Source organism: Schistocerca nitens, chromosome 1, assembly GCF_023898315.1.
Source record: "Schistocerca nitens isolate TAMUIC-IGC-003100 chromosome 1, iqSchNite1.1, whole genome shotgun sequence".
NCBI lineage: Eukaryota > Metazoa > Arthropoda > Insecta > Orthoptera > Acrididae > Schistocerca > Schistocerca nitens.
The window spans coordinates 623,793,496-623,807,100 of NC_064614.1; the positions used below are offsets into that span (position 1 = coordinate 623,793,496).

Consider the following 13,605-nt stretch of genomic DNA (forward strand, 5'->3'; position numbering starts at 1 on the left):
AAGGCCCCACAACCACAAAGTGGGGGTGGCTCATTACGCAAAAGAAAACCATGGGTCAGCCTGATATGGCCAATGCGGAGACAACACAGGGTGGTCGAGTCCTTTCGGGAGAGGTGGAAGGAAGAACGCCAGGGGACACATGTCATCTTAATAGCGCGAAGTTTACTAGATAGGGAGGTAGCCTCCCAAGAGTTGGCACGATTGCGCAAAATGGGATTTGATATAAGCCGTAAATCCACCACAGGAGGCGTTACAGGGAAGGGGAGGTAAGTGACACCTCCTCCAGCCAAATGATTAGCAAGCTCATTACCTGGGATACCCACATGGCCAGGGACCCAAAGGAAGGCAACAGAACAAGTAGCATGGAGAAGATCGGTGAGACGGTCATGGATGGCCGAGACCAAGGGATGGTGGGAATACACCGGTCAATAGCCTGAAGGACACTCATTGAGTCCGTACATAACAAAACGTGGTTGAGTTGGGACTGTTTAATAAAGATAAGGGCCTGGGAAATTGCCATCAATTCTGCAGTAAACACACCACATGCAGCTGGCACGAGATGATTTTCCACACCAACCGAGGACGTGAAGGCATATCCCACATGATAGGCAGATTTAGAGCCATCGGTGTAAAAAACAACAGCATCCTGAAACTCCCATAAAATTCGTCGGAAAAAATAATGGAACACCATCGGGGGAATGGAATCTTTCTGACCTCGGCGGAGATCCATCCGAATTCGGGGCAGAGGAACTAACCAAGGAGGGAATGTGGGAGACGGGACAAATAAGGAAGCTGAAAATCACGGCGAAGAGACGCAAGGCGGAGCCCAACCGGTAAACCCACTGAGGGCGGGAATCGGGTGGGCGACGTTCTTGGTCTGGGAACAGGATAGAATACGAAGGATGAGAGGGAGACGAACGGACAGTGATTGCATAAGAAACCAGAATCTGGGACCGCTGAACAGGAAGAGGGGGGAGGATCCCAGCTTCAACCAGGAGACTATCAACATGGCTAGTAGGGAAGGCACCGGTGGCCAAACGGATACCACGATGGTGGACAGGATCCAGGAGGTGCAATGTGGAAAGAACAGCCGAACCATAAACTTGACTACCAGTCCAAGCGAGACAGCACTAAAGCCCGATGAATGTGGAGAAGAGTGGAACAAGAAGTGTGGGCAAGGAAGCGAAGGACACTGAGTTTACGGAAATAACCTATCTTCAGAAGTCTGATATGAGTCAGCCAAGTGAGCTTGTTGTCGAAAAGAAGACCCAGGAAACGAAACTGTGGGACCACAGGCAATCGTTGTGCATCGAGGCAGAGCTCCGGATCAGGGTCGTTCATAGTTCAGCGACAGAAGTGGTCCACCCATGATTTTAAAGGAGCGAATTGAAACCCGTATGAGAGTGTCCATGCAGAGGCACGCCGTATAGCACCCTGGAGCTGCCGCTCTGCAGAGGCCTTCGAAGAGGAACTAACCCAAGTGCAGAAATCATCCACATACAGAGCAGGGGTGACCAAAGGACCGATGGAGGCCACAACTACATCTATAGCAATGAGGAAAAGAAGTACACTCAATACAGAACCCTGCGGGATGCCATTCTCCTGGGTCTGTGGAGGAATAAAAACAGTACCAAACCGAACCCTGAATGACCGATGGAACAGGAACGGGCGAATAAAAAACGGAAGGGGGCCCCAAAGACCCCACTCATGAAGTGTAAATAAGATATGAAAGTGCCAAACCGTGTCATAGGTCTTGCGTAGTTCAAAAGATGATGCAACCAGCACTGGGAAAAAGCCTGCTGAACGGCGGATTCCAAGCGAAGTAAATGATCGATCAGAGACTGCCCCTCTTGGAAGCCACACTGGTAAGGGGACAATAGATCCCGAGATTCGAGTACCCAATTGAGCCGAAGGGCTACCATCTGTTGAAGTAACTTGCAAACAACGTTTGTCAGACTAATTGGCTGATAGCTTTCGACAAACAGGGGGGTCTTACCAGGCTTATGGACGGGAACCACATTACTATCAATCCACTGAGAAGGGAAGTCACCCTGGAGCCAAATACGGTTAAGCACACAGAAAAGATGTTGTCGTCGTGGAGCACTGAGATACTGAAGCAATTGGTTATGAATGGAGTCTGGGCCAGGGGCTGTATCACGAGAAGAAGACAGTATGGAAAGAAGTTCCCATTCAGTAAAAGGTTCACTGTAAGATTCTGACTGACAAGGGGTAAAACATAAGGCGGAAGCCTCGGTCAGCTGTTTCTGGTGAAGGAAAGCAGCCGCATAGGAGGTTGATGCTGATGCTGTTGCAAAATGGGTAAAAAGATGTTTCGTGAGAATCAACAGGTCTGTGAAAAGGCCATCTGGGAGGGTAATGCCCGGGAGGGTACACTGCCGATGGCAACCTTGGAGAGAGCAAAGTGTAGCCCATACCCATGCCATCGGGACAGTAGAACCGAGGGAAGTAACAAAGCGTTCGCGACACACCCGTTTCCTCCGTTTGATTAAGTAATGGGCTTGGGCGCAAAGGCGTTTAAAGGTAACAAGATTGGCAGCAGATGGGTGCCTCTTAAGGAGTTGCAAAGCTCGACGGCGATCACAGAGGGCAATGGCAATGGCCGTACTCCACCACAGGACTTGTCAGCAGCGAAATGGCCCAGGTGAGCATGGGACAGCAAGGCTAGCAGTGTGAACAATCGCATCAGTTACGTCAAATAGAACGTAATCAATACAACCTGACAAAGAGGGAGAAAAAACGACCTGTGCAGTGTATAGAGGACAATTGGCACATTGGAAAGACCAACGAGGTAACCTGCCCATTGGGGAGTGGGGAGCGAGCGAGAGAATCAATGGGAAGTGGTCACTATCGCAAAGGTCGTCGTGTGGCAACCAGTGTGACGAAGGGAGGGAGAAGAAAGAGAAAGATCAATGGCAGAAAAGGTACCATGATTGGCACTGAAATGGGTAGGGGCACCATCATTAAGAAGGTACAAGTAGTAGTCTGCAAGAAATTGGTCTATGAGGAGAACCCGACTAGATGGAAATGCACTGCCCCCCCTAAAGAGATGATGAGCATTAAAATCCCTGAGAGGAAGGAAGTTGCTAAAGAAGGGCAGTTAAGGCAGCAGGAGTAAGAGTCCTGTCAGGAGGGAGATAAAAGATTGCAAAGTGTGACCCCAGAGTCCAGGTGGACCCTAACAGCAACCGCTTTCAATGTAGTTTGAAGAGGAATCCATGTGCTAGCAATGTCCGTACAGACCAACGTACAAATGCCACCAGAGGCCCGCAGGGGGCTAAAGATTGAAGCAGTGATTAAGTACTTCGTAAAGAAAGATATGAAAGCAAAGGACATTCCACCAATTCCCAGAATACACTGGGGGACTCTGCTCCTTAATATTCAACTGTTGCCAAGTGGACAAATGAATTTAAATTTGGTCGGAAGAGCTTAGATGATCAGCGCAGTAGTTGGCCAAGAGGTGTCACTATTCCAGAAATCATTGCAAAAGTACACAAAATCACATTTTAACTGAAGAATTAGAAATGAAAAAATTACCTGCAAGATGGATGCCGTGACTTGACGCTGGATCAAAAATGTGCCGTTGCCATGGCAAAATTACAAAACTAAGGTATGAATTGTTGCTGCACCTGCCTTATTCACCTAATATGGCTCCATCAGACTTCCATCTCTTCCCAAAACTGAAAATTTTTCTTGGTGGACGAAGATTCGCCACAAACAAGGAATTGATGGCTGGAGTTGACAACTATTTTGCAGGCGAGGAGGAAACTATTTTCGAGGTGGGATCAAAGGCACTGGAACATTGTTGGACCAAGTGCATTAATCTACATTCTACAAGGAGACTATATTGAAAAATAAAAACATTTCAGTGAAATCCGTACTTTTTTCCTATTCCATTCTGAGAACTTTTCAACCCACCCTCATAGGCTGCTCCCAGATTTTTCATTCTTCTGTAAAGAATTCATGTCAGTATTTTATGACAATGACTCACTAAAATGAGATGTCTGTAATATTGACACACATCAGCATGTTCCTTCTTTGGAATTAGAATTATTACCTCATGCTAGAAGTCTAAGGGTATTTCAGCTCTCTCATATTTTGCACTCCAGGTGGAATATTTCAGTCATGGCTCGCTGTTTCAAGGATCTCAATAATTCTCTTGGGATGTCATCTGCTACAGAGGCCTCTTGTTCCACTTAGATCTTTCGATGCAATGCGAAATTCTCGCAGTATCAGATTTTCTATCTCATCTCCACCTACTTCCTTTTCTTTTTCTATATGTACCTGAACTTAGATTCCCTTATAGGCACACACTTTATATTCCTTCTACCATTCAAAGGAGGAGTGGAGATTAGGGTTGAACATCCCAACGACATTGAGGTCATTAGAGACTGAGCACAAGCTCAGAATGTTTCAAAGGTGGGGAAGGAAATTGGCTGTGGCCTTTCAAAGGAATCACCCAGGCATTTGCCTGAAGCAATTTAGGGAAATGACGGAAAACCAAAAAGGATAGCTGAACGTAGAGTTGAACCGTAGTGCTCCCATATGGAGTACAGTATGCTGAACACTGCACCAACTTGCTCAGGTTCTACCTAGCACATTTACTTTTTTGCTTGTAGTGGCTTCCCAACTGAGCTCTTTATTTACCTTTTCTCCAAAAGTTCTCTCTAATTTTCCTATAGACTGCATTTATCATTCCCCCACTCAAGCATGTTTCTACACTAGTGCATTTGTCCTCTTAGTCATTGCTACTACACTATTTTCTGTCAATCTCTTTCTTTATGCATCCATGTTCCTTTCTGGCGGCTTCACTTTTATATTTTCTCCTGTTGTTAATTAAATCCAATAGTACTACTAGGCTCTGTCATTTTACCTAAGTGATCCTCTGCTGCCTTCACTATGTCATCTCTCTTAGTTATCCAGTCATCTTCAATTTTATTCCTTTCCCCTGTTTCAGTCCAACATCACCTAACGCCCCTTGAACTCTCAACAAGCTCAAATTCTTCATTCTGTTGTGCTAACACCCTTGTTCTGGGCTTCAAAACCAATTGATAAACATGCAGGTGACATGCATGGGGAATGCTGCTGCCAGGTGCTGCAATACTGGAGGCACAGCATGAAGCAAGACACCAGTCCATTGAAGCAGTGAGTTGAATTTCCATATGCCAAGGTCCAACAAAGCACTATGTTCGTTGTTTACATGACCGAAAGTTTGTCTCATCACACAAAAACTGGGCAAAGCAGCTACAAATACTTAGCCCACCAGACCCTAGTGACCCTGCCTTTGACTTCTGACAGTGCTGTGACATACTCCACAACAGCTGTCTGTCCCACATGGGCCAAGCAGCTTCAACTAGTTTAGCAGTGTCATTAGCTAGATTCTGCTCTACAAGCCACTACAAGACCTGATGGTTACAGGCCTCAAGTCAGTGCCACTAAGGGAGGACTGTCTCTAGAGTGTTTTCAACAGGCCTCTGTTTGTTTCCAATGGGTCCTGGGTTCGATGCCTGCATCTGCGTGTTCTCACGCCTGTCTGACTGCTGAGAGAGGGGCCAGATGTCCAATGTTAACCTTGTACCTGCAAGGTCACACCACCCACTGCTACTTTGCTTGGGAAGCACCTGTGTGATCATGTACTGCGAGAGCCAATCAAGCTGCTGTGTCCTATTGTGTACCAGTTGGTTGGTTGGTTTGGGGAAGGAGACCAGACAGCGTGGTCATCGGTCTCATCGGATTAGGGAAGGATGGGGAAGGAAGTCGGCCGTGCCCTTTCAGAGGAACCATCCCGGCATTTGTGTGTACCAGTAACTGCTGCCTGGGAGACTACACAATGCCACTGCGCTGCCACCACCAAGCATTGTACTTTACAGATTTATCCATGTCCCATTCATTCCAGAAACCCTGCAGTTTTGCAATTTCTGTTTTGAAATTCTTGTCTTGCCATTATATGATCAATCTGAAATCTTCCATTGCCCCTAGTTCTCTTCCACATATATAGCCTTCTTTCATGATTCTTAAACTACGTGGTGACGATGATTAAATTACACTCTGTGCAATATTGTAGCAAGCTGGTTACTCTTTCTATTCCCCAGTTTATGTTCTCCAACTATTTTTCCTTCTCTTCCATTTCCTACTTTGAATCCCAATTACCAATCACAAATTATAATCCCCATTAATTAAATAATTTCCTTTATCTCCTCTTTGTCTTTCAATCTCTTCTTCATCTGCAGAGCTTGTTGGCATATAAACTTTGTGGTGAGTGTCTGCTTTGTGTTAATCTTGGCTATGATAACATGTTCATTAGGCCATTAATAGTTAGTTCACGTGTATTACTATTTTCTTATTCATAATAAGTCCTATCCTTGTGTTAGCCCTGTTTGATTTTGTGCTGGTAATGTGTACTGACCTGACTGCAAGTCGTGTTGTCCTTGCCAACCCACTTCACTAATCTCCACTATATCTAACTTCAACCTACATATTCCCCTTCTTAAATTCTCTAACCTATCTACCCTATGAAGAGATCTAACATTTCATACACTCTGATTCAAAGATTGCCAGCTTTGTTTTCCTTGATGATTATGTTCTCCTGAGTAGTCCCCATCCAGTGATCCAAATGGTGGACTATTATAATGAAGAGGATGCAATCATCACTATGCCATACAGTAGAGCTGCATGCTCTCAGAAGAAAGCCTGTAGTTTCCTCCTGCTTTCAGCCATTCACAGTACAGCACAGCAAGGTCATGTTGGCCAATGTTACAAGGCCAGATTGATTAGTCAGTTAAACAAACTGTTGCCCCTGCAGCTACTAAATAGGCTGCTCTTCAGGAACCATAGGCTAGTCAGATCTTTCACAGATTTCCTTCCATTGTGGTTGCACCTGTGGTACAGCTACCTGTATTATTGAGGCACGTGAGAGTGGGTTTAATATTTATGAGGAGAAATTGTTGTTCTCTGTCATTGCATACTATGTCGTTTCTTCCGGGTACAAACAACCCAGAAGTGTTAATGGTGTCCCATACGTTGTTCTTATCGCAATAAAATACTTGTGTACATAAGGGAGGGAAAAGGTGAGAAATGGCAATAGGAATACAGTAGAAATATGATGAATGGACACTGAAATGCATATTTATCCTTGCATTAACCTGAGGCTCATGGCACTGAATGTTCATTTAAGATAAGTACTAAGGCATTTCACAAGCTGTGCACTTCCTCTCCTTTCATTTGATTTTATATTTTGACATTTTAAATATTGGACACCATAATGCTGTGACAAGATAATCATCTTGAATCTCTACTTTTCTCTTTCGGAAAATATTCTGCTCTTCATGTGGAAGATACAGCCTCTGTCTAAAATATAAAGCCAATCTGAATAACAATATTCTTTGGCAGCAACTAATGGATGTCAACAAAATATCTGCTGAGATACCTACCACGAACATTTAGCTCTGATGATCTTGTTAGTTATTTTCCCACCAGAGCATTGAGTGAGCATACCTTAGTATGTTACCAAATAAAAGGAAACAGGTACTGAAATTTACTAAACAATTCAGAATGGTTCTCTTAAGAACCGCGAGTTGTTTTTCATTGATAACAAATGTGTTGTGTACATCTTGCCTTCCTGTATTTTGATAATACATCTTCAGTCCTCAATTAATTTTCGTCTATTAATCTTTAAGTTCAGCTGCTGATACGTTCACAATTGCTTTACAATCTCACCCCAAACATTTCAATTAAAATAACCATTTAATATTATCTCAGTCTGTTTAGAAACGAAAACTTTAAAATAATCTACCTACATGCTTCACATATAAATCAAAATTAGCAGCTGATTGCCAGTAATTGTTTCTATGAGCTTCCCATCAATTTCTACTCACACAGCACAAGAATCAAGTTACTGTTTACAGTATCATTGTTCCTAGACTTTTATTCTTTCATAATATATGTGACAACTCCACCCTCAACATTTTCATATTGTCCTCGAGTGGGGGTGGGGGGGGGGGGGGGAGGTAACAAAGTTTTCACTTCAAGTGGCATAGTCAAAAAAACTAGTTGCAGCCTGGCAGCCATCTTGACAAACACAATCAATTCATCAGATTTGTTTTAGAATTATGAATGACTACTACAAACAAATTGAAGCTGACCCATCAAAAACTTGGGTACAGTCTTCCATCAAAAGAACAAGCAGGATTCAAGGAAAGTGGAAGCAGTTTGGAAGGATGTTCAGTTAGTCCAGTGCCCACGAAGTACATGTTTAGGTGCAACACTGGATTGCAACCCTAAGCACTGTGAAAACACCAAAGAGAAAGTATCAGTTAAGGATAACAAACTTGCTGGAAACAACTGGTCTATATAACCAGAGAGGTTGAGAACTACTCTGGTTATGACACACCTGCAGAGTATGCTTGCCCTGTGTGGTACAGATCCAGTCATGCTAAACAAGATGACCCTTCTCTGAATGAAACATGCCGACTCATCACTGCTTGCTTGATACAGACTTCATCTGATAAAAGTTTACTGTCTGACAGGAACAGCTCCACCAGATACTAGAAGAGAAGCTGTGTCCACGAAAGAGAAATCTAAGGTGCTTGTCTCATATGTGCTTCCATTGTATTGATATCAACCGGCCCACCAATGACTGAGACCTGGGAGGAATTTCCTCCATACAGCTGAAAATCTGTATGAACCTCCTCAGACTGTAAGGTTAGGATTACGGAGGGCAATAAACACTCACCTTGCTGGCTGGATGCTACCAATCTAACAACTCCCCTCAAGTCAACCTGAAAATTGTTAAACAGCCTTCACACTGATATTGGCAGATCCTGACAGAATGTTAAAAGTGGAGTTTTCCCTAGCCCATCTCATCTCTATGAAAGTGGTGAAGATCAAACCACAGTCCATTTCATGCACTGTGGCAAGTATCCTTTGAGCTGCATATGCAGCAGCACCACCTAACACCAGTGATTTGGCAAAGTTGTTGGCAGCAATTATTTTATATGTTTTGTCATTAAATATCAACATAACATGTAATGCAATTTGCATGTTTATTACTGTTTGCTTCTGATATGAATAAACAAATAAAGTGATTGACCACTGTGATTTGCTCACAAAAAAGATCTGCAGACAAACTGCATGACATTGCAAATGACTGTTGTGATACATCACTAGTGTGTGGTACCCTCCACAGTGGAATCAGTAAGCCCGTGTGATTTTCAAAATGGAATATGCAGTCCTCAGGACTATTCTTCTCTTAAGACTTTGCCTGTATCCAGTGCTGTTGGACTCTTTCGACACTGACTGCAATGACTGTTTTCTTCATAACTTGTCTGCCTTAGCCTATGATGAATTTATAACTGTTCATGGTTCACAATACCAACGTTTATTTTAAGTGTTTGTTACAACTGTAATGTAGAGGTAAATGTTGAGTGTTGCCTTCAGAATTTTTTGTTGGCAGGGATTCTACTGGGGCAATTTTTTTCTTAATTCTTGTCTTAGCATATTTAGCAATAATTATAAGCAGTGAACAGTGAGTGCCTGAATTATATGACATGTTATTAAATTCGAATCATCTTCATTTTTTGGAACCAATGGCACTCTGTCCTTTTATATTGCTAATAGTATTGTGGGTAACAATTTAATACTAAAAGCCCCTCTTATCAGCACTATATAATTGAAAGAGTATAATTTGTTCCCTACAAAATCTTTAAATTTGTCACACAACATAAGATCTGTTACATCGTACACTGACGATAATTTTAAATGCAATATTCCACACACACACACACACACACACACACACACACACACACACACACACACATATATATATATATATATATATATATATATATATATATATATATATTTTTGCCTACGCTGCTCAAAAATGTTTTGCATCATCCTCATGACTAGCACCGCTTGTTACATTTTTTGCCAAAAACATCCATCTCAATACTAGTTTGACTACTATATATCATTGCGTACAGACACCTGTTATCAAGAGATAAATGTAAGCTTATACTCTCAGCGCATTTCAGAGGAATGTGCAGTGTGTCTAATCATGAAAACAACAATGCAGTACAGTACACTGTACCAACATGCTTTGAGGATCATTTCAAACATATACCTGTGCACAGTGACTATGGTAAGCAGAAATGTTAACACAAATGCTGGACTGACACACACCATAGTGACATCATTTAAACATTCAGCCACCTACACAGGTGGTAACAAACTGAGTTATTTGTTACGTCATCTTTCATTTGTCAATAATTCTTTATTATTAAACTTTCAACATAGTATCTTCACATTAATAAAATTACTGAACCCAAACTGCGTACACCTCTACTACAATGCAGTTGGAATCGGGCAGGAATGGCTTTATCTGTTCTTGAGAAAATCAATTACATCATACGTTATCGCCAGGAACTGACACAAATTGTTCAGTGAGATAAAGAAATGGAGTACTGGCTCATTTACACAAAGACAGATGGTAAAAGGAAATGAAGGAGCAGACGTGTGTGTGTGTGTGTGTGTGTTGGGGCAGGGGGGGCACAGAAAGCAACAGGTAATCCACATTTGTTAAAGACTTAGCCCAGAATAAAATTTGTTGAGTTTATAATCCAGTGGCAGTTATGATTGGCACCCTCCTGTTTCACACTTACCAGCAAGTTCCATGGAGTCAGCAGCTGCACATTTTACAAGGTTTCTCCCTGTAACAAGGAAAATGAAATTCTATGAAATACAACATGTGTGCAAGAGTCCCAGGAATAAGAGTGTAAGAGTGTTAATTAACAGAAGAAGGAGAATAGGCAGCATGTTCAATGAGGTTGTCCAGTATATTTAAGATGGCCATCGGACCAACAACATTAACATAATTTATATTTGTTTCTGAAGCTCACTTCAGTAAAACATTCCCCCCCCCCCCCCCCCCAATACAGATATGTTTCAACAGTGATGAGCTGCTTCCTGTGAGTACCCATTTCACAATGCAAGTTACTTCAATCTTGAAAATCTTAACTAATAATTTAAGGGAGAGAGATCGATACTCACCATAAAGATGATAAGTTACGTTTCAGACAGGCACAATTAAAAGAAATTAACACACAAGCTTTCGGTCAGTCTTTGTTACACACACACACACACACACACACACACACACACACACACACACACACACACACAGAGAGAGAGAGAGAGAGAGAGAGAGAGAGAACCATCATCTCTGACTGATTCAACTGGTGTGTTTTATTAATACATTTTGCATCTTTTCAATTCACTGTGTAATGGATATTATGGAAACATTGGCAAATGGTAGACTACCACATCCAGAAGATTAGACTTTTTTAATTTTTACATGTAGCTTTCAAATGCCTTTTCTTAAATAATGTGGTATAAGAAAGGCACCACAGTTTTATGCTCTGGTTATTATACTACTTTGTTTTGGTATTTGTTTAAGTTTGCAGCATAATTATGGTAGGTAGGTCAGGGTGTTTGTGTCTATGATGATTGTGATTTAGAGGTGTACGGAAAGTTGTTATTAAAATAATTAATGGTCAATTAAACAATTTAAAACTAACATCAAAGCAAGAACTGACTGAAAGCAACAATTTTTATAGGGCCTGGATATAGTGGGGTAAAACAAGCATGAACAATATTTTTTTAAAAAAATAAATCCTTTACTATTAATATGTATCTGAAAAATTTTTCACATGTGTGCATCATCATTTTATATGATGCTATACTAAAGTTATGTTGGCAACACATAACTTGAGAGAAAATCTTTTGTTTGTTTTTTTACAACTGACAGAGTAAACAAGACCTGCAAGAACCGAAGTTAAAAATTACAGTATGCACATACTGTATGTGTCCATTTTAAGTTTATATTAGTACAGAGATTTAATTTTTAATGTTTTTATGTCCAGATCAAGTTTAAGTGGGAGTTCAGTTTATGCTGTAAAAAAGAAACAAACAAACACTGAGGTGTTGGCGTAAAAATCCTCCTAAAGGTCAATGCTATGGGAAAATAACAGTGACATCAAAAGAAGAGGAAAAGTTTGTAGTAGAGGCTCCTGTATTTACAGCCAAGTTGGAGTATCCAGAAAAGATTTAAATTTATGGTGTGTAGTTATGTACATTCAATGGGTAGGAAGACACCATTTAAGTATGATATGCCAGTCTATGACTTGATAGTAGGTTTCAAAAAAAAGCTGGCAAGAGGAAGTCTCAAGGCAAAAACCTGAACTACTGGCACGAGCATGGGCTGAAAGACTAATTTTGCAGTATATGAATTTTTTAAATGATATGAGAAAATTCTGAAGGACAACAATTTAGCAAACCACCCAAAAAGGATTTTCAACTTGAAACTGGCTTGGGCACAGATCCCTGAAAGTATAAGGGTAGTCTATTCAAGATCAGGTGCGGAAAGACTTTAGTACAGTGTTCTATTTGTAGGTAGTATATCTGATGACCACTATCACCCTTGTGTTAGTTTTAAAGGACAAGGAGATTGAAAAACCAGTTCTCATACTCTGTGGAAGTCATCTCACTTATAATGTAACCTGTGTAGCACGAGTAAATAAAATCATCCTTTTATGTTTTCCACAAAACACCTCTCATGCACTTCACACTTTGGATATTGGTGTATTTGGCCCTTGCATGGAGAGAGATTTTAAAGACATGGTACTGTGAGTCATGTCTCAAATACGTAGACAAAGCTATTTTTCCAAGCCTTTTAACAAGCAATAAGGGAACAGATGACCCAGAAGTGCAATCTAGCAATTCACAACATATACTAATTGTAACCAGCCCATCAACTGAAACTCCTAATTTCCTTACATTGAGTCCATCAATTTCTGGAGTAGGCCTAGGTGAAGTTATTCCTTAACCAATGAAGAAACTAAGACCAGCTATTCTGAATACAATATCACCAAAACAGTCTTCAGATGTCAAAACTCCGCTGGCGAATTGAAAGAGAAGAAGAGTTCAAGGAAGTTTCAGGGAACAAGTAAATATCCAGGACCTTTGTAATAAAGAATGATATTCCATTAAATTTTTGACAAAAAGCAAAGGAAAAGGTGAATGTTATGTTTTCTCAGACAAAGACAACATTGAATGGGCTGATGAGGGTCAAATTGCTGACATTTCCTATTCTCGACTACAATGGAAGATTTTTCAGGTTTATGTGAGAATGACTTTGATCAGAAATCAGCTAATGTTTTTATTTGCATATCTCACAGTATAATATATTTCAATAATTTTCAATATTACATCCTTTATTTATTATTATACCTACCTTACATATACAGTGGGAACAGGTATAAAACTAAAATGGTAACCCTCTAATAACTAAACAGTTAATTAACCATTAACATACAATACAGTATTCTGAAATATAACAATAGTAAGTGGAGAAGAAGAATCAAAGAACATTACTGTAAGATGACATAGTTAAAAATGGGTTATTTTTATACTTGTTTTAACCCAACAGGCCCTAGAGGAATCAAACAACAGTTTAGAAGTACTGCAAATTAGATTTATGGAAATTGTGCAGAAGTGTCATATGATTTAAATTTCCACAGAAAAATACAG

At 41.0% G+C, this 13,605-nt stretch overlaps 1 protein-coding gene across 1 annotated transcript in view; it reads right to left on the reverse strand.

Annotated features, from left to right (window-relative positions):
• Positions 1–13,605, reverse strand: part of LOC126257631 (uncharacterized) — a 163,061-nt gene that overhangs the window by 122,775 nt on the left and 26,681 nt on the right. Inside the window, exon 3 of the mRNA XM_049955579.1 lies at positions 10,680–10,727. Within this exon, the coding sequence (XP_049811536.1) occupies positions 10,680–10,727 (48 nt within the window). The remainder of the gene's footprint in view (positions 1–10,679; positions 10,728–13,605) is intronic.